Source organism: Oncorhynchus mykiss, chromosome 4, assembly GCF_057628025.1.
Source record: "Oncorhynchus mykiss isolate SJ-2025 chromosome 4, ASM5762802v1, whole genome shotgun sequence".
Taxonomy (NCBI): Eukaryota; Metazoa; Chordata; class Actinopteri; order Salmoniformes; family Salmonidae; genus Oncorhynchus; species Oncorhynchus mykiss.
Window position 1 is genome coordinate 70,448,265 of NC_143025.1, and position 22,695 is coordinate 70,470,959.

At 42.0% G+C, this 22,695-nt stretch overlaps 1 protein-coding gene across 8 annotated transcripts in view; it reads right to left on the reverse strand.

Annotated features, from left to right (window-relative positions):
• LOC110522288 (CD2-associated protein) overlaps nucleotides 1–22,695 on the reverse strand; it is a 101,012-nt gene that overhangs the window by 55,546 nt on the left and 22,771 nt on the right. For 2 of the 8 annotated variants that reach the window (XM_021600553.3, XM_090232904.1), the window contains exon 2: nucleotides 7,189–7,346. In XM_021600553.3, coding sequence (XP_021456228.3) covers nucleotides 7,189–7,346 — 158 coding nt within the window. Of the gene's footprint in view, nucleotides 1–6,604; nucleotides 6,784–7,188; nucleotides 7,350–22,695 lie in introns of those variants that run through there. The other 6 variants (XM_021600552.3, XM_090232903.1, XM_021600556.3 and 3 more) reach the window with 3 other exon arrangements.

Here is a 22,695-nt window from a genome sequence, read left to right on the forward strand (position 1 = left end):
CGGAAGCCACTACTCAGTACAAAAGCACATGACAGCCCACTTGGTGTTTGCCAAAAGGCACCTAAAGGCCTCAGACCATGAGAAACAAGATTCTCTGGTCTTTGGCCTGAATGCCAAGCGTCACATCTGGAGGAAACATGGTGGTGGCTTACAAGCTTGTGATTTGAAACAATCCACAGCAAAAAAATTTAAAGAAGCTAATGATCCATGATTCCTCTGTGGCTAAGTCATGCTTTCTGGTGAAGTATTACTAATGATTTTATTTGTTTCTGTACAGACAGGAGTAATTATATACATTTGGCAAATGTATTTCAATTTACTTCCCGAGCCTATTGGACCTATGAAAGACTTCCTCATGTGCCGTTTCTCTCCTGGTCTTTTCATATCAACTTTCTTTCATTGTCCAGAAGCCAAAAAGGCACAATCCTAGTAGTTGCATCTGAGTTTCTAACAGAGATTTTAATCTCTGTCACATGTGAAACAACTCTCATCAGGTGCGTGGTTGAGAATAGTGTTTTCCTGTGAATGTTTGAAAATGATGGTTTATTGGCTGCTTCATTACAGGAGTTGCATGTACTGTTAAGAAGAATAACCATAATCTAAATGTGATTTCTGTCTTTCTGAGCACCGTGGGTGGACGCCCTGATGGATTATGCACCCAATGCATATGGGTCTGGTAAATTTCTCAAAATGGACAGTAAACTAAAATCTCCCCGGGTCACGTTGTCCGGCGCAAACACTTTCCTAGCAGAAAACCTGCGCCACACCGGCAGTCATGGGTCATGACAATAGTCAAATCTCGTATGTGCTCTGTACATGGCGCTGATGTGTTGTAAGTACCCAACTCACTAATGACAGTCAGGTCACCAGTGGCCTGGTATTGTCCCTCTAATCACTCTGATGTCAATGCACATGCAATCTAAAATCACATCAAACACTTGTCAAAACAGTATCACGCTTTTAAAAAGCCACCGTTATGCTACATTGTGATCGAACAATTTGAAGACAGACATTTAACAAAAGGTTGCAACTGAGTAGAAAACATGTTTTTTGTGGATCTGGTTTCAAAGCCAAACAACTAAATTGACAGCGCTTTCTAAGGTGATGATTAAAACAAAGCATTTAAGATGTCACATGTAGAACCCCTATACATATATTAGAGCTTATGCATAGGCCTATACGAGCCCAAGCAAAAAAAAAAAAAAAAAAGATTGTCCCATTATACAATACATAGCCTAATAGACTACTACATTACGCACAACAGATGTATTATTTTATTTTTGAAGATTCAAGATGTCTTTGGTACATAATTGGTCTAGCCTATAGGCTGCACCAAAATTAAACACACTCTAGTTATAGCCCTGGAGTATGAACTGTATCATTATCAATAGTGCAGGGTGGCTTACAGAGTATGGTTAGCCTACAATTACAGTGAATTTGTATTTGATTTTGAATAGTCTAGTAACAAGGCATTTGTTATATTTTCCATAATGAACAGGCTGACATTACCTTTAGCTACAGAATGATGGTTGCCATTTTTTTTTTTTTTAAGAAGATGACGAAAATGTCATGATCGCCACAACCCTGAACACAAAACCTACAATCATGAACTGATACAGCCAAAATATCTGATGCCTTCATATTGAACTTGTAAAGTAACTTTCACAGGCCAAACCATGTGTAGGCTCTCACTTTATCTAACCCTAACATTTAAGTTTATGTTAGCAGATTAAACTCAGTTGCTGGGCAGGGACTCCGTTGAGCGGCAACTAGCGTGGTCGGACTGGAGCTCCGACTTCACATAAAATTATGTTTTAATCAAAAACTACTGATTATCCAAATCAGTAGTTTTGGATAAAAACATTATTTTAAAATAAAAATGTATGGGTCACATGAAACACATACTACAGGTGAAGACTTCCCCATGAAATGCTTACTTACAAGCCCATTCCCAACAATGCAGAATTAAAAAGTAACTTATGTTACATCGGCGCTCCAGTCCACCCACACTAGTTGTTAAGCAACTCCATCGTAAATTGTTGAGTTTAGTAAATCGTTAAGTCATATTACTGACGACTACTGTTCTACTTGCAAGGTTGTAAAGAACAACTACTATTGGAGTTCAATTGGCACAAAGTCCAACCATGTCAAGATTTGAATAGTGTGTTGTGGGGGGAAGCAGCCAAAGGCTAGGTTCATGTAGGCTAAGGTTTCCCTTTAACTGCCCAGATGGAATCAACCATTTTGTAGTTCCCGCCCTCCGAAACGCTATGATTCCCCGAGCTGAGCAGCAGGAAGTACACAGGGTCATTCCTCCTCAGAGCACTTTAACAGACTCCTCATAAACATACAAAAACTCACAACAACTGGACTCCTCCTACACAAACACACTATTGATCGACTGTACTAAAAGTTTGCTGACACAGGTCTCTCACCTTGTGTGCTTTAACGTTTCCACAGCATTAACCACTATAATAACTGATACAATATAGTACATGCTCTGAGTGAATGTATGCTTTACTACTCCGTGGACCTGTCTGCTCATGTTGAGACCTGCTTCCTTTCCTCTCCAGCCCAGACCATTGAGCAGGGCTAGGACAGCAGCCAGTCAGCCAGTCACAGCCCGCTCCACTCACTCTGCCAGAAACTCCCAGGAACGCTGTAAGAAAGCACTATGGAATCGCTCCCAGTCTCTAGTGGCATCCACCTCACTGAACAAATGAGAGCTATGGCAACCTGCTTTTGAAACTTGCTTTGCAAAGTCTTCACATGCTGAATTTACACCAAATGATCATATTACAGACGACTACTGTTCCACTTGCAAGTTTGTAAAGAACAACTACTATTGGAGATCAAGAGGCACAAAGTCCAACCATGTCAAGATTTGAAGCTGCAAATTACCAAATACACTCAACAAAAATATAAAACTCAACATACAACAACTTCTAAGATTTTACTGAGTTACAGTTCCTATAAGGAAATCAGTCAAATTAAATAAATAAATTAGGCCTTAATCTATGGATTTCACATGACTGGGCAGGGGTGCCGCCATGGGTGGGCCTCCCACCGGGGAGCCAGGCCCAGCCAATCAGAATGAGTTTTTCCCCCACAAAATGGCTTTATTACAGACAGAAATACTCCAAGGTGCACCTGCGTAATGATCATGCTGTTTAATCAGCTTCTTCATATACCACACCTGTCATTTGGATGGATTATATTGGCAAATGAGAAATGCTCACTTACAGGGATGTAAACAAATTTGCATACAAAATTTGAGAGAAATAAACTTTGTGCGTATGGAACATTTCTGAGATGTTTTATTTCAGCTCATGAAACATGGCACCAACACTTTACATGTTGCATTTATATTTTTGTTCAGTGTAGATGATTGTTAAGTTGTGACTGTCAATGAAAAGCAGAGAGACCCAGCCAGGCATATCAGAATTTTAAAAAATTTCATCACAGAAAAACTGTTCAAAAAGCAAATGGCTATTGCACCAGCGGAGAACATTGGCCAAATCCCCGCTGAGGGTGCATATTCACCGTCTTGATCATTGGGTCTGTGCCACTCTTCTTTGTTTTTGGACGATAATTTCCTCCTCCAGGTTAGATGGACGTCATATCCTTTCAGAAAACTAGGCGTATGTTGCGTGTCACTACTTCACAGGAGCACCACTTGAACGTAAACTTAAAAATACAATTCTAAATATTTTGGGGGGGGAAGAAATGTCTTCTGGAACATTGTGAACTTTCATGTGCCTTAATAACAAACTTGTATGCCATCTGTAAATAGGAATACAACTTAAATTACAAGCCTAGTTGGTTTAGCCATGGAAAAAGCAAGGAACCTTCCCGCTAGTCATGATTGGCTGAGATAATGAGGGGGCTGGACATGCCTAGAGAGGAGTTCAGATTGGTCTGCCATGTAGCACGCTTCGGTCTATAATATGAGCTGGTCAGTATGTGTAGGTAATCCTTTCTAACGTGGCTTTTTTGAAAAACAATGTAGTAGATCTCCATAAGTATTGCTCTCCACTTTCTGGAGGACTGAGTTTTAAAAATCTGTGGAATTGAGTATGAAAGCTAAGGAGAAGGAAAAAATTCTGGCATTTGATTGCAAATATTCAGACGGAGTCAAAAAGGGAACACACAGAAGGCTGTTGAATAAAACACCTGTCTCCGGATTACATCTTCAAAGGGCAACAATAGCATCCATGAAAGAGAGGGAGAAGCATCCATTGATATATGCAGGTAAGATAGTCTAGCAAGCTACATTTTCAGATATTATACATTTCTCATTTTGTCAGAAAGTCATCTTCATTTCAAGTTAGCTAGCTAGCTAACGTTAGGTGTATGATCTGTATAGTAATATTATTCAAATCTCAGAGCCATTTGTATTGCTAGTTATAGCCTAATGTTAACTAGCTAACATTGAACCTGGTTGGTGAGCTACCTTCATGCAGGGTAGTAATGTTATGAGTTGGAAATATGGTTAATTGTTTAGCTAGCTAGCTAGCTACATGTCTAAACAAAAGACTCCACTATGCAAGTAACTATTTCAATAGAATGTTTATGATGTCACTGAGAACTGTCGATAGACGTAGCTTGTAAATTCGCTTTGGCTATCTACTCCGATTTCAGAGCACTCTCGTCTGAGCACAAAATGTACGAACGCTCAACACCTGTTGAATATGTCCGGTGTCAGGAAACATTGGCAAAAAATATTAATTAAATAGTTGCCAGCAGCAAAGTTGCAGTCACCAACACTCTGGATAACATAAAAACAGCCTAACCAGCTCTGCTAGAGCGAGTAAAATGGTCAGAGTGAGCTGTTCTCTCATTTGTGCCTGGAAGTCACTAGCAAGCTAGCCAACGTTAGCCAGTCAGCCTGGGTGCTTGACTGCCGTTAGGCCAGGACGCTTGGATCAACCCTACCTTTCAGCCAGAGCGTCTAGTGTGAGCTCTGAACGCTCCGAGAGCGAAACGTTCTGAATTTACAAACGGCCAATCTGACAACACTCAGTCTACGAATACCCAGAGCACACTCTGGCATCCCAGATTACATTTACAAACACACCTGTAGTATAGTATAGTAGTATAGTATAAAGATGCTGAATGGGTGTAGACAAAGAGCTCTCCAGTAGGTACAAAACCTTCATGGGTCATTTTCTCAAAAGTAAGGTTACAAGTTGATCAACTTTCAAAGCAGAATTACTTTCCCATTGTTCCTCAACTGTAGTGTATGATATACAATTTTCTATTTCCGAGTCTCCACTTCTATCCAACGTAATAAAAAATAAATAAAAACACAATTAAAAAATGTGCTACATAAGGCCAAATCGAGTCGGTCGGTCACATATTGTATTTGTGTCTCCCCTTTTGTATGTTGTTGTTTTTTAAAATGTAACCTTTATTTAACTAGGCAAGTCCGTTAAGAACAAATTCTTAGTTACAATGATGGCCTACCCTGGCCAAAACTGGACGACACTGGGCCAATTGTGCGTCACCCTATGGGACTTCCAATCACGGCCGGATATGATACAGCCTGGATTCGTACCAGGGACTGTAGTGACGCCTCTTCCACTGAGATGCAGTGCCTTCGACCCCTGCTCCAGTCAAAAGTCCAACATTGTTTTTATTTATCTGGGTGTCCCGTACCAGTAAGAAATTAAACCTACTTTCACCCCTGCTGATCCCCGCTCCATCCGCTTCCTGGTTCACACATGCTGACTGGGTATTTTCACAGCAGAGGAAGAGGAGACAGACAGGAATGCTGTGTGTGTCCTGCTGACTGGCTGCTTCTCTCACACTGGACAGCAAGTCTCTTCTCTACCTTATGGGCGGCAGGTAGCCTAGCGGTTAAAGCGCTGGGCCAGTATCCGAATTTGAATACCCGAGTTGACAAGGTGAAAAATGTACCGATGTGCCCTTGAGCAAGGCACTTAACGCTAATTTGCTTCAGGGGTGCCGTACTACTATAGCTGACCCTGTAAAACAACACATTTCACTTTTTTTACTAATGTAACAGGACAGAGACCAGCATCCCGATCAGTGTCCTGACTCCTGAACTATAAAACTATTTTAAGATTCATTCAATCCATAAAATAAAGACCATCAAGTCAAGAGTGACGGCAAGGAGGTGAGAGTCCTCGGGAGGAGCCAGACTGCTGAGATTGGGGAGAGAGAAGGAGACACATCCTCCTCTGGATGACTCTCAGCTCTGTCCCAAGAGAGAACCAGCCATTCTCAGAAACAACAACACTTTCTAAGAGTAACGCTGACTTGTACAACTCACTGTGGTGAAGCTGAACAAACAGCAAATGTATCAGACACAAAAAATGCCTAACTTTTCTTGCATAATTGGCTGCTATTTCCAACAATCACATATGGAGAAAAGGAGTTTCTTTCCTTTTCTCCCTCCTCTCCTTGGAGAGCCAAACAAACAGATTTAAGCCTCTGAGGTGTCAGAAGTGCAAACTGTGACAGCACCGCCAACACCCAAAACATCAAGACCTCCGCTGGCAAAGATCAGTTGTTGATTATAATACACACCTCAAAGAACCCTGTCATGTTGACGTTTAGTAAAGACGAGTAAATCCCTTACCGACTCCTCCAACTCAGACATGATTTCCTGGGAAGAACTTTTAATCTCAGACAGTCATAGAAGAACTTATAGAGGAAGAAAACTAGTCTCCGTGTCCGGGAGCAAAGTTCAGTTCAGTTCAGTACAGCGAGATATCCCTCCTCAAAGCTGCCAGACTTCCTATCTCACTACTCTGGATTACAGCCAGGAGGGAGGGACGAGGGAAGAGCAGCCGCTCTCTGTGACTTCATCACAACATTCTACTACTAGCGTGACTTAGAATTTGCAATGAGTACCATGACAACTCCATTTCATATTAGAAAGAGAAGTGTACACATGTCTTCAACGGAAACACCAGATTTCATTGTGCACTAGGGTTTACAAGTCCCAAGTGTGCAACCAGTACTCTGTAGTTGGTAAAGCATGGAGCTTGCAACGCCAAGATAGCAGGTTCAATTCCCAGGACCACCCTTATGTCACTTTGGATAAAATAAGTGCCTGCTAAATGGCATATATTATAATACTGTTAGTGTACCTGTCAACCCGGAAGTTGTTTTGGGTCAGTGTCTCAATATTGTTCAACATGGGGAGAGGCTCTAAATCACCTTGACGAAGTTGTCAGGGAAGAGTCCTCTCTTCCCGTTGAGGTCTCCCTCCATCCATCCCTCCTCCTCGATCCTGCGGACATTCCTGATCACGTCTCCCAGCCTTAGGGTCAGCTCATCTTCATGGAGGGCATCATACTCATACTCAACCACAACCTCTACTGGAGAGAAGGAGGTAGGGCGGGAGGGAGAGAGGGCGGGAGATATTGAGGGAGAGAGGGAGGGAGATATTGAGGGAGGGGGGAGAGAGAGGGAGTGGGGGGAGAGAGAGGGAGTTACCAATATAACAAAACAGAGATCGCTGGACACATTGTCATGACATGTAGAGGTATGACAGTCCTGAAGCCTGCAAATGTGCATACAGACACTTCACTCAATGACATTGATCATACCTGCATGCTTGTTAAAATGTATTTTATTTTTTATTTAACTAGGCAACTCAGTTAAGAACAAATTCTTATTTACAATGACGGCCTACCCCAGCCAAACCCTAACCCGGACGACCTTGGGCCAATTGTGTGCCAACCTATGGGACTCCCAATCACGGCCGGTTGTGATACAGCCTGGAATCGAACCAGGTCCTGTAGTGACACCTCTAGCACAGATGCACTGCTTTAGACCGCTGCGCCACTCGAGAGCCCGAACATGTTGCATTTGAAGAATGTTTTTGCATTTCAGGCTACAAGTGTGTGAATTGAAAGCAAAGAGTTATTTGAGAAAACAGGGATGGATCAAACAACAAAGCATACCTACTATGATATGAAGTCTCTAAATTGGGTGATTCTCGTGAAACTAGTTTTAACCATGGCAGTAACAAAGAGTTTGAAAATCATGGTGCATGATTAAATTCGGTCATTTTATAAACATTTTCCTTTAGAAAAACCTAATTTATCTGAATAAAACTAAATATGTTGCTGTAGTTTGTCCATAAATGATAAAAACTGTTTACTAGTTGAAGTTTAAAATAAACCGTCATATTTATTGCGTAAAAACTGTCTCTGGACATGTTTCTCATTACCGTAACACTTTTTGAAGTTGCTGTAAAATCTCCAATAATTTGGTTTAATTCACCCATGATGCATAATCTAGAGGAGAAGTCCTTACATGAGCATACTTTTATTTCATTATTTCACTTATATGCTTTCAGAATGAGGATCTTATTCTCAAACACCCCATTTACAACACTTGACCTATTCATTACCGGAATTACTAAAAAGCTCAAATTGGAAAAAAACTCTGAGAACCATGAATGAAGGCATGAATGGGCTTTGTGTTCAATTGTTTTTTTTTGTATTTAAACCTTTATTCTACTAGGCAAGTCAGTTATTTTCAATGGGGGCCTAGGAACAGTGGGTGATTTGTACCTCGTCAGCTCTGGGATTCGATCTTGCAACCTTTACTAGTCCAACGCTCTAACCACTAGGCTACGCTACCGTAGCCTTGCAGATTGAGGTAAGGGCCTCATTACCGAAACACACATTTCTCATTATCGCCTCATGTTTAGGTCAGTTTTGGTAATGAGAACCCTCATTTTGATAATGATAATAAGCCAATTCTAATGTATAGTCAATGAGTGTGCTGTGCAGGTAACGTTAATTATTGACTAGGACCACTGCTTACACCTATTGTACAGATTTTTTGTAAAACAGTTATTTGATTAAGTATGAGTCAAAAAATGTGTATATAAACAATGTAGTTTACTTAAAGCTACAATCTGGAGTTTGTGTTCAGCAAAGAGTAACCCCACCACTTCAAGAAGTACAGTAAATCCCCCATTTTGACATGTGTAACTGTTTTACAATAGAACTTTATTAATCCCCAAGGGGACATTTACTCAGGGATGGAAAGGGTGCTTCAGACAGGATAAACACACACAGACTGACAGTATACTTTAAAAAAAAAAAATTAAATTTTTTTTTAAGGCAACAGTTATAAGTGCATGGTGCAATTTATGAAACTAAACGACCGTGGTTGCTACAGTTCTTACTAAACTATTTCTAGAATAATCCCTAGGTCTTCGTTAATGGTCCTCTTAACGAGGAAGATAGCCTCGGGCACAAAATATGAGGCCTTGTGCCCATTGGTGGGGCACTTGAGACAGGCAGCGTCAAAGGGGGAGCAGTTGGAACTGCGTGTCGAGGACATGGGTGCTGTCCCCCAGGATATCATGGGCCTTCCTCCTGGCCTGCTTCTCAAAGAATGAGGCCAGACATCTGAGAGGCACCCTGGTGATCTTAGAGCATATCACAATGGCTTGGAGGTGGTGCCTTGTTAAATAAAAAAGGTTTAAAAATATATATATTTTTTAATAATAAATGACAGCATCGGTTTTGCTCAACCTTCAGGGTGTTATCAAAGATGGCAGCAATATATTTATACTTGTCCACAATGTCCACCTCACCCTGGATGATCACCGGGTCCATCCTGGCTTCCTCCTAATGCTGACAACCATTTCCTTCATGTTGGAGACATTCAACTCCAGCAGCGCAGTCACACCTGTCAATGAAGTCCTGGTGGTCTGAGAGGAGTGAGAGGACTGTGTCATTGGCAAACTTCACAAGATGGAGGTTGGTATGGCCACTCTGACAGGCATTGGTGTAGAGAATAAAAAAGGTGACCGTACACACCGTGGTGAACCAGCGCAAGCGAGTAGCGTGTCTTACTATTGGCATAGACTCTCTGTGGCCGTGGTCGTGATTGAACTGCGAGACAAGTTCTGGCGAGGATGGCAGACTGCATGATGTTGAATGCAGATGAGAAGTCCACAAATAAGAACCTGACAGAGGCCCTTCTGCCCTCCAGATGTCTGTGGATGGTGTCCATCAAGAACAGCTTGGCGTCGTCCTTTAGCTGCGGTATGCAAACTGGAGGGGATCCAGAAGAGCACATGCCACAAACGTGATATGGGCCTTGACTAGCTGCTGCAGGGCCTTCATCACAAGAAAGGTCAGTGCAAAAGGCGTATGGTTGTTGAGAGAGCGAGGCTAGTCTTTCTTGGGAACGGGGACAATGGTGGACGTTTACCATTAGCACTTACTTTTACTGTGGTTTGATATGTCAAGATAGTTTTTGGTCCATGCAATTGAGGAGCCTCCACAGGCACGCATAGACCAAATCGACCAAATCGAGCTCCATACCACATTGCCGTGTGCTTCCAAAATGTTGTACCAATGTGGAGGCCTCAGTATAGCTCCACATTGACATAACTGGATGGTAGTAGGTGGTGGAGGGGTCCTGTATAAACACAAACTCAGTTCCTTGACAACATCCTTCACAAGAGCTCTACTCTGTTACGTGAAATGAAAGAGGTATGAATGCCCTGGCTTCTGCAGAGGCGGTATTACAGTAAATTATGTACGGCCACTGCAGACATTCGATTGACCACGCAGATCTTTTAATCCATTGCCGAGGCGAGTGTGGCTAAGATGCAGAATGCACGTTTCTCTGCCGAAGGCAGTCTCAACCTGCAAATCTGTGCACATCATTGTTTCATAACTTCATTGTGTGAATTGTTTGCGTTTGATTGTTAGTGTCTAACAATTCCCCATTACATACAGTGCATTCAGAAAGTATTCAGACACCTTGACTTTTTCCAAATTAAACATTAAAGCCTTATTCTAAAATGGATTAAACAGTTGTTTCCCCCCTCATCAATCTACACATAATACCCCATAATGACAAAGCAAAAACAGGTTTTTAGAAATGGTTGCAAAAAACCCCCCGAAATATCACACTTCCATAAGTATTCAGACCCTTTGTTCAGTACTTTTTTGAAGCACCTTTGGCAGCGATTACAGACTCGAGTCTTCTTGGGGATGACGCTTCAAGCTTGGAACACCCGCAGATCCTCTCAAGCTCTGTCAGGTTGGACGGGGAGCATCGCTGCACTGCTATTTCCAGGGCTTTCCAGAGATGTTCGATCGGGTTTAAGTCCAGGCTCTGGCTGGGACACTCAAGGACATTGAGACTTGTCCCGAAGCCACTCTTGCATTGTCTTGGCTGTGTACTTAGGGTCATTGTCCTGTTGGAAGGTGAACCTTCGTCCCCAGTCGGAGGTCCGGAATGCTCTGGAGTAGGTTTTCATCAAGGATCTCTCTGTACTTTGCTCCGTTCATCTTTCCCTCAATCCTGACTAGTCTCCCAGTCCCTGCCGCTGAAAAACATCCCTACAGCATGATGCTGCCGCCACCACCACGCTTCACCATAGGGATGGTGCCAGGTTTCCTCCAGATGTGACAATTGGCATTCAGGCCAAAGAGTTCAATCTTGGTTTCATCAGACCAAAGAATCTTGTTTCTCATGGTCAGTATTTTAGGTGCCTTTTGGCAAACTCCAAGCGGGCTGTCATGTGCCTTTTACTAAGGAAGGTGTGGCTTCCGTCTGGCCACTCTACCTTAATTGACTGATTGGTGGAGTGCTGCAGAGATAGTTGTCCTTTCTCATCTCATTCTCATCTCCACAGAGGAACTCTGGAGCTGTCAGGGTGACCATCGGGTTCGTTGTCACCTCCCTGACCAAGGCACTTCTCTCCCAATTGCTCAGTTTGGCCGGGCGGCCAGCTCTGGGGAGTCTTAGCGGTTCCAAAATTCTTCCATTTAAGAATGATGGAGGCCACTGTGTTTTTGAGAACCTTCAATACTGCAGAAATGTTTTGGTACCCTTCCCCAGATCTGTGCCTTCACACAATCCTGTCTCAGCCTTTGACGGACAATTATTTTGACCTCAGGGCTTGGTTTTTGCTCTGACATGCACTGCCAACTGTAGAACCTTATATAGACAGGTGTGTGCCTTTCCAAATCATGTCCAATCAATAGAATATACCACAGGTGGACTCCAATCAAGATGTAGAAACATCTTAATTAAGGATGATCAATGGAAACAGGATGCACCTGAGCTCAATTTCGAGTTTCATAGCAAAGGGTCTGAATACTTATGTAAATAAGGCATTTCATTTTTTTAAATGGGGTATTGTGTGTAGATTGATGAGGAAATGTTTTTATTTAATCCATTTTAGAATATGGCTGTAACGTAACAAAATGTGGAAAAGGGGAAGGGGTCTGAATACACCGTTTAAATCACTTAATAATTCAAACAAAAATGATATTGGTAAAATCACTATAACTAATTGGTAGGTCTACTATTACTTCTGTGAACTTTCATTATCCTCCCTCATAAGGGAGAGAAATGTGAAAATATCTCAGAAGGTACAGTATCTGGGTTTTTAGTAACGCAATTATAAGGCAATATTTGTTAAACCTACAGAAGGTACACAATTTATTCAAAATTAACATTAGTTGACAGTGGTCTTTACATCAACATTATTGTATTTACGATACATTAAGACTTTTTCTGGTATATATTTTAAGAGCACTTGTCCATCTGTTTAACAGAAATCAAAGCCTTTACTTATGCCAGATTTTTTTAGATGAAAATGGTTGAAAAATGAATCTTTGCTTTCATTTGCCCAAAATATAGACTCTTAGCTTTCATTTGACACCCAATTTGATATGTTCCTATTAACTTCACGTTTGGGCTCATGGGTCCTTTTACATGGAAATGTCCTAGCTAAATGCCACAGCCTCATCTGACTCATGGCGCTCATCATCCAGTTGATAAATCATTTTATGTACAGCCATGCTTTCGGCCGTTCCTCTCATTATTTATGTCTATAATGATGGCCACTTCAGCAGATATCCCCATAAGGTTATTGGTAATTGCAGTACCATCGGAGTCAGAGCCTTTCCTGTGCCCCATTGGTTCCTGTGCTTTGATTAGGTCCACGCTTGGATCAGTGGACTAGACATATGATGGCGCCGGAGAGGATGGCTGCCGTTTTATTGGCTCTTAAATAACCGTGCTATTTTGTTTGTAACTTATTTTGTACATAATGTTTCTGCTACTGTCGCTTAAGCCAGAAAATACCTTCTGGGCATCAGAACAGCGATTAATCACCACAAATTGGACAAATAATTTTTCTTTAATGAGTTGGATGGGAAGGATATACTCCAAACACCCGAAAAGTCCTTCATCCACCGTCATTCGCAGGAGAAAGAAACAGATTTCACGGAAGGAGATCAGGGTGCCTTGTGAGGATCAGGCGATGAGTGGCTAATCTGCCTCTGCCATCCGTACTGCTAGCCAACGTTCAATCGCTGGAAAATAAATGGGACAAACTAAAAGCATGTATATCCTACCAACGGGACATTCAAATCTGTGAAACCTTATCTTTCACTGAGGCGTGGCTGAACGACGCTGTTAATAACATAGAGCTGGCGGGTTATACACTCCATTGACAGGATAGAACAGCAGCCTCCAGTAAGACACGGGGTGGCGGCCAAAGTATATTTGTAAACAACAGCTGGTGCACAATACCTAAGTAAGGTTTTGCTCGCCTGAGGTTGAGTATCTCATGATAAGCTGTAGACCACACTATCTACCTAGAGAGATATATAATTTTCGTAGCTGTTTACATACCATCACAGACCATTGCTGGCACTAAGACTGCACTCAATGAGCTGCATATCATATAAGCAAACAGAAAAATGCTTATCCAGAGGCAGTGCTCCTAGTGGCAGGGAACGTTAATGCAAGGAAACTTAAATCAGTTTTACCTAATTTCTATCAGCATGTTAAATGTGCAACCAGAGGGGGGGAGGGGGAAAAAAAAAAAAAAAAAAACTCTAGACCACCTTTACTCCACATACAGAGACGCATACAAAGCTCTCCGTCGTCCTGCATTTGGCAAATCTGACCATAATTCTATCCTCCTGAGTCCTGCTTACAAGCAAACATTAAAAGTGGTCAGATGAAGCAGATGCTAAATTACAGGATTGTTTTGCTAGCTCAGACTGGAATATGATCCGGGATTCTTCCGATGGCATTCAGGAATACACCGCATTGATGACGTCATCCCCACAGTGACTGTACATACGTACTAGAGGTCGACAGATTAATCGGAATGGCCGATTAAATAGGGATGATTTCAAGTTTTCCTAACAATCGGAAATCGGTATTTTGGGCGCCGATTTCCGATTATTAAAAAAATATATAACGACAGAACGACAGATTTTCACCTTGTCAACTCAGAGGTGCCAATCTTGCAAACGCACAGTTAACTAGTCCAACGATCTAACCATTGCACTCCACGAGTAGCCAGCCTGTTACGCAAATGCAGTAGAAGCCAAGGTAAATTGCTAGCTAGCATTAAACTTATCTTATAAAAAAACAATCAATCAATCATAATCACTAGTTATAACTATTAATCCAGTTTAGCAGGCAATATTAACCAGGTGAAATTGTGTCATTTATCTTGCATTCATTGCACGCAGTCACGGCATATGCAACAGTTTGGGTCATTGCAAACTAATTTGCCAGAATTTTACGTAATTATGACATACATTGAAGGTTGTGCAATGTAACAAGAATATTTAGACTTAGGGATGCCACCCGTTAGATAAAATACCGAACGGTTCCGTATTTCACTGAAAGAATAAACGTCTTGTTTTCGAAATGATAGTTTCTTGATTCGATCATATTAATGACCAAAGGCTCGTATTTCTGTGTGTTATTATGTTATAATTAAATCTATGATTTGATAGAGCAGTCTGACTGAGCGGAGGTAGGCACTAGCAGGCTCGTAAGCATTCATTCAAACAGCACTTTCGTGCATTTTGCCAGCAGCTCTTCGCAAGCACAGCGCTGTTTATGACTTCAAGCCTATCGGCCTAATGGCTGGTGTAACCAATGTGAAATGGCTAGCTAGTTAGCTGGGTGTGCGCTAATACTGTTTCAAACGTCACTCGCTTTTAGATTTGGAGTAGTTATTCCCCTTGCCCCGCAAGGGCCGCAACTTTTGTGGAGCGATGGGTAATGACGCTTCGAGTGTGGCTGTTGTCGATGTGTTCCTAGTTCGAGCCCAGGTAGGGGTGAGGAGGGGGACGGAAGCTATACTGTTACACTGGCAATACTATAGTGCCTATAAGAACATCCAATAGTCAAAGGTATATGAAATACAAATGGTATAGAGAGAAATAGTCCTATAAATACTATATTAACTACAACCTAAAACCTCTTACCTTGGAATATTGAAGTCTCATGTTAAAAGGAACCACCAACTTTCATATGTTCTCATGTTCTGAGCAAGGAACTTAAACGTTAGCTTTTTTACATGGCACACATTTTTACATGGCACATATTACTTTCTTCTCCAACACTTTGTTTTTTCATTATTTAAACCAAATTGAACATTCATTATTTATTTGAGGCTAAATTGATTTTATTGATGTTTTATATTAAGTTAAAATAAGTGTTAATTCAGTATTGTTGTAATTGTCATTATTACAAAGAAATATATAAATATTTTTTAAATCAGCCGATGAATCAGTTTTTTGGTCCTCCAATAATCGGTATCGGTGTTGAAAAATCATAATCGGTCGACCTCTAATACATACCCCAACCAGAAGCCATGGATTACAGGCAACATTCACACTGAGCTAAAGGGTAGTGCTGCCGCTTTCAAGGAGCTGGACTCTAACCCGGAAGCTTATAAGAAATCCTGCTATGCGCTGCGACGAACCATCAAACAGGCAAAGCGTCAATACAGGACTAAGACCGAATCGTACTACACCGGCTCCGACGCTCATTGGATGTGGCAGGGCTTGCAAACTATTACAGACAACAAAAGAGAAGCACAGCCAAGAGCTGCCCAAGACGAGCTACATAACGTCTATGCTTGCTTCGAGGCAAGTAACACTGAAACATGGGTGAGAGCATCAGCTGTTCCCGCACGACTGTGGGATCACGCTCTCCGCAGCCGATGTGAGTACGACCTTTAAACAGGTCACCATTCACAAGGCCGCAGGGCCAGACGGTTTACCAGGACGTGTACTCCGAGCACGAGCTGACCAACTGGCAAGAGTCTTCACTGACATTTTCAACCTCTCCTTGTCTGTAATAGCAACATGTTTCAAGCAGACCACCATAGTCCATGTGCCCAAAAACACTAAGGTAACCAGCCTAAATGACAACCGACCTGTAGCACTCATGTCTGTAGCCATGAAGTGCTTTGAAAGGCTGGTCCATGGCTCTCAACACCATTATCCCAGAAACCCTAGACCCTCTCCAATTTTCAAACCGCACCAACAGGTGATGCAATCCCTATTGCACTCCACACCTAGACAAAAGCCACACCAGTGAGAAGGCTATTCATCGACTACAGATCAGCGTTCAACACCGTAGTGCCCTCAAAGCTCATCACTAAGCTAAGGAACCTGGGACTAAACACCTCCCTCTGCAACTGGATCATGGACTTCCTGACGGGCCATCCCCAGGTGGTAAGGGTAGGTAACAACACATCCACCACGCTGATCATCAACACGGGGGCCCCTCAGGGGTGCGTGCTTAGTCCCCTCCTGTACTCCCTATTCAATCATGAATTCATGGCCAGGCACGACTTCAACAACATCATTAAGTTTGCCGATGATGACAGTGGCAGGCCTGATCACCGACAATGATGAGACAGCCTATAGGGAGGAGGTCAGAGACCTAACCATTTGGTGCAAGGACAAAAACTTCTCCCTCAACGTGATCAAGACAAAGGAGATGATTTTGGACTACAGCCCCATTCTCATCGATGAGGCTGTAGTGGAGCAGGTTGAGAGCTTCAAGTTATTTTGCTGTCCACATCACCAACAAACTAACAGATCCTCAAAAAGTTTTACAGCTGGACCATCGAGAGCATCCTGACTGGTTGCATCACTGCCTGGTATGGCAACTGCTCAGCCTCTGACCGCAAGGCACTACAGAGGGTAGTGCGTACGGCCCAGTACATCACTGGGGTCAAGCTTCCTGTCATCCAGGACCTCTATACCAGGTGGTGTCAGAGGAACGCCCTAAAAATTGTCAAAGACTCCAGCCACCCTAGTCATAGACTGTTTTCTCTGCTACCGCACGGCAAGCGGTACCGAAGCGCCAAGTTTAGGTCCCATAGGCTTCTAAACAGTTTCTACTCCAAAGACATTAGACTCCTGAAAATCTAATCAAATGGCTATCCAGACTATTTGCATTTCCCCCTCTCTTCTACACTGCTGCTACTCTGTTGTTATCTATGCATAGTCACTTTAACGCTACCTACATGTACATATTACCTCAATACTGGTGCCCCCGCACATTGACTCTGTACCGGTACCGGCTGTATATATACACATAGTCTCACTATTGTTATTTTACTGCTGCTCTTTAATAATTTGTTAATTTTATTTATTTAAGTATTTTCTTAAAACTGCATTGTTGGTTAAGGACTTGTAAGTAAGCATTTCACTGTAAGGTCTACCTGTTGTATTCGGGCGCATGTGACAAATACGATTGGATTTTGATGCAATTAGGCTACTCTGGGAATGTACTGTACTGAAGCACCCCCATCCCGTCTGTCTCAACAACATGAGCTGCTCTCACTACTATTGTGTCTTGGCATCCTAGTATAGTATTGACTGGTGTGTGACCTCTCCCTGTATGTATTAGTCTACAGTGTTTCCTCGTCTTGGACGTGGTAGTAGTGCTATTAAATTAACCCACTGACCCATTTAATCAGTGGACCCACTTTGTTCCAGAAGCACTCAGGGAACAGCTAGTCCTGACCTCTCTCCCACTGTGAGCATATGTTTTGAATCCAGCCATGTGTGTGTGTGTGTGTGTGTGTGTGTGTGTTAATCTGTACACCAATAATAGGACAATACTTTTGAGCTGGTTGAAATAGGCTATTTGCTTTAGTTTGTAACGTAGGCCTATCCTAAGTCATGACACTCCACTCCTGGCCCGTTTTTCAGTCCAGGCAGGTGACTCTCAAATCTCATAAAACCGAACTGGAAGGAAGTTTCACCCACTGGTCAACATGGCGCATTAATGGGAGTATTCAGAAAGCCCCCAGTCTACTTCACAAAAATAGAAGTGTCCTATAAAATCTGAATTGCGAATAATGCCGACGGAATCACGGAATCTAGACATTGAAACGGAAAAAGGAAGGAAATCCACTAATTGTATTGAATGTATTATTAAATGCATTAATTTGCTCAAGTTAAAGCTGCAATATGTAACTTCTTGGGTGACCCGACCAATTCAACATGGAAATGGGAAATGTCATTCTCATTGAAAGTAAGTCTAAGAAGTGGTAGATGTGTTCTATGTGCACTACTTCCTATAAAAAAGAAAGCCTAGCTGCAGCACTAACCACCTGTGTGCTGTAATGTGTTTAGGAAGGCATTTCCTCCTAAGGAAAAACCAAGAGGGCTTTCTTTGTCTACTTTCCAGCAGCGCCGGTATTTCAAGGGCGAACATTACTCTGGCAGAATAAGAACAAGTCAACCCAGGACAAAAAGAGGATGATTTAGCTTTAGACCCCTTTTTAATAGGGCGCCGAGGCCACCTTTGGCAAAGGACCCTTGGAGGCAAAACACAGTGGTATGAAAGCATCTTTTGTCCCCAATCTCCATCCACCACTTATCTCTGCTTCACCACAACGTAATTTATGGAGGCCCCCAACGGGAGGGACGAGCTCCTAATTTCTGTCCGTGTAACAACAGGATGAGATACTGTCTGACTTTGGCCAGTGGTAAACGAGGCTCTGCAGACAGACTGCTGGTCTGGTCAGGACCCTGCCTCATGCCCTGCTGCGCCTTCTCAATGTAGGCTACACCATCAACGCTAACACTGATTAGTGTAAGCAGAAGTGGCCTTATCTGTGGTTCCTGGGTAAATAATGGGCGCTGGGGGAATTGATGGCTGCTGGCCAGTGGGATGGATTATTAAGGCGCGAGAGCTCGCTATCAGCTAAGTGGCAGAATGTCCTTGCCAGGCCAAAGTGAGGATGAGGATCTGAGTGTCTGGATGGAAGCCCGAGGAAAAGAGGCTGAGGGATCTTGCTGGCAGTCGTTCCCACATACAGGTCCCAGTCCAGCTTGGCGTTTCAAGTCATAATGGTTGAGGGTTCGGATCCGGGTAGGGAAAGTTGATCATGGATCTGTGATTAGCGGTATTTTCTCCCTCGGAACAAGCCCAGGCTGCTGGGCCAACATTGATGATGTCAGAGGAGCAGAGCCACTGAGCAATGTTTTGCCGTGTGTGCATCATTGACTGCTTTGATGTGTGTCATGCTTGTGTGCCGTCATGGTGTTTCTTTGTTCTCCTGTATGTCTGTGTTGTATAGTGGTCCCATTTGTGTGGGCTAAGTTATGTTTACACCAAGCAGCGTAGCTTCCCTCCTCATCATCATCATGGCCTGCATAATGAGAGGGCAGGACACAAGCAGCAGAACAGACTGCACAGTCCAGCAGTGGCTAGGCTTACACATTAGCTAACATGGTAATGCTAACAACAGTGGACCTGATGACAGAATAGGGTCACAGGAGAGGATTTCACTCTGTATGAGTTAACAGCTCTTGTTTTATGACAGAGGACGGAGAGAGTGTAGTCCCATTGATCCAGACATGGCCTCTGTGAGGAAGTAATAGTAGGCTGGTATGAGATCAGTCAGTCTTATACAATTCCATTTGTAAGATTTTAATCTGCTGCCCTACTTATATTTTCTCAACATTTCCATTTGTAAGATTTAATCACTGCTTATTGTAGAATTGTAGTAATATTTAAAAAAATCTTTCAATAGGCTCTCATCTAAGATTTTTACAGGCTTGTTAGTCTGTAACAATCGGTCTGTCGGGCTAGCCTATTGCCTTTGTTTCCACAAGAAGACTGGCTGGTACACTGTACTGCACTATACTACTGGCTTGCTTATCTCCCACATCGCTATGTAAATAACCACGGTCAACAGAGATTGCGTGTGTGTGTGTGTGTGTGTGTGTGTGTGTGTGCAAACAACCAATCAAATGGCTTTCAGGCGCATGAATGACAGTCACTAGATATAGCATATTACAAGGGCGCTGTAGACAACATGACACAGCCCCGATATTCAAGTCAGTCATCTAGCAAATGACTGTCTTTTCTTTCCCCAAGGCGTGTTTGTGTGCTGTGGTCGGCTAACGATGACTGGATATCGGAAGAAAGCCAAGTGGCAGACAGTGATTTTGTTTAAAGAAGAATCATTTTGAAACTGTGGTCAATGTATTCAGTGAGCCTCAATGAACCACATAGTGGTCTTCTTTAGACTAGATTGATTAGCCAGTAAATAGCAGATACCTGAAAAGGTTGGTTCTCACGAAACTGTCACTTGACAAAAAAACATGACAAAAAAAAGAAACATTTTCTTATTGCATCACTAATATTAGGATCTGTAGTTAGTTAAAGCTGTACTGAGTTCTTTTTAGATTCAGTAACCCAATACATAGTCATTTGTTAATCCCAAATTACTTGCATAATACTAAACTCACTGATCTTAATGCAACTGACAAAAATACCTGCTATTTCAGCATAAGAACTGTAATTAAGTGTATTTTCAAAATTCGAAAGTGGAGATAAAAATAAAAAAATCATACATTATGCTTAAGGTCTTTACAGGTAATATTAGTTTATTAGGACATGGATATGTGGTTCTAAGGTATTTTAGATGCATTTCTAAATATAATGGAATCGTTTGGGAAAATGGCATAACATGATATGCCTATAAAGTAGGGCTATCCCGACCAAAATCAATCATAAAATCATCCGAAAGTCATCCGTTCTTTCGACTAATCGATTGGTGGACATTTTAAAATGTCTATTTTTCCATATATAGACACACCCTATGTGTTTTAATAAAATCAGGTATATGCATTGAGCCTGTCTGCTTTAAGTCACTGTTTGATTACATAAGGCAAAAACAACTCAATTTATATTACCATTCCTAACGATCTGCGTGCAGTTACATTTTCATATACACATTTTCGTGTAACTGTTTAATTTAATTTATAATAACATCTTTGTGTCTCAAAATCATTGTCATGTGTTTAATCAAAATTCTATCCAAACCTAAAAAATAACTTATATTGCTAACTACAGTACATGACCAAAGATATGTGGACACCTGCTGGTCAAACATCTCATTCCAAAATCATGTGCATTAATATGGATTTGGTCTCCCTTTGCTGCTATAACAGCCTCCACTCTCCTGGGAAAGCTTTTCACTACATGTTGCAACATTGCTGAGGGGACTTGTTTAAATTCAGCCACAATTGCATTAGTGAGGTCGGGCACTGATGTTGGGCGATTAGATCTGGCTCGCAGTCAGCGTTCCAATTCATCCCAAAGGTGTTCAATGGGGTTGAGGTCAGGGCTATGTGCAGGCCAGTCAAGTTCTTCCACACTGATCTTGGCAAACCATTTCTGTGTGGATCTCGATTTATGCACAGGGGCATTGTCATGCTGAAACAGGAAAGGGCCTTCCCCAAACCATTGCCACAAAGTTGGAAGCACAGAATTATCTAGAATGCAATTGTATGCTGTAGCGTTAGGTGGCCTAGTCCGAACCATGAAAAACAGCCCCAGACCATTATTCCTCCTCCGCCAAACTTTACAGTTGACACTGTGCAGTCGGGCAGGTAGCGTTCTCCTGGCATCTGCCAAATCCAGATTAGTCCGGGCACAAATTTGACGAAGTGACACGTTGAAAGTCACTGAGCTCTTCAGTAAGGTAATTCTACTGCCAATGTCTGTCTATGGAGATTGCATGGCAGTGTCCTCAATTTTAAACACCTGTCAGCAACAGATGTGGTTAAAATAGACGAATCCACTAATTTAAAGGGGTGTCCACATACTTTTGTAAATATAGTGTACCTACAAATAGCTGCGCATGGGATAAGAAGTAATCAGGTAGGCCTATTTTATGACATTTCCAGTGGATCGGAGCATTACATTTTTCCCTTTCACGCCGAGTGGTTATCAAAAGGAGATGGAAAGATTTTTCAAATACATTGAGGAACTATTGTCACTCTCAATGGATGTAAAAACAGACTTTGCTGGCTGTTTGAGGTGAAGAAAACATTACTTTGAGAAGCGTCACAGCTTATTAGTGGTGGTTTGTTAAGCCAATGAATCAGATCCCCAAAATGGGCATATTTATATGCCTACATTTGCACGCAGGCCAGGTATCCTATAGGCCTACTTCAGGTAATCAGGTGCACTTTCTTACTCAATATTGACAGGAGCGCTCCAAACAAAAGACAATGACTAAATTGACAAAACCCGTAAGTAAACGTAATGAAATAAACTAAAACTTGTTTCTCACAAGTCTCCACTCCGACAATGAGAATGGTAAAAGACTGGATTAACAACATATCGAATGCATTAGTAGAAATGACCGTAACTAAACAAAAATTTTAGAAATTAAATGTACTACTTGTTATACATAGTGTATTCGGAAAGTATTCAGACCCCTTGACTTTTTCCACATTTTATAACCTTATTCTAAAATGTATTACATTGTTTTTCTTCCTCAATCTACCCACAATACCCCATAATAACAAAGCAAAAACAGGTTGAGATTTTTGCAAATTCATTCAAATAAAAAACAAATACGTTATTTAC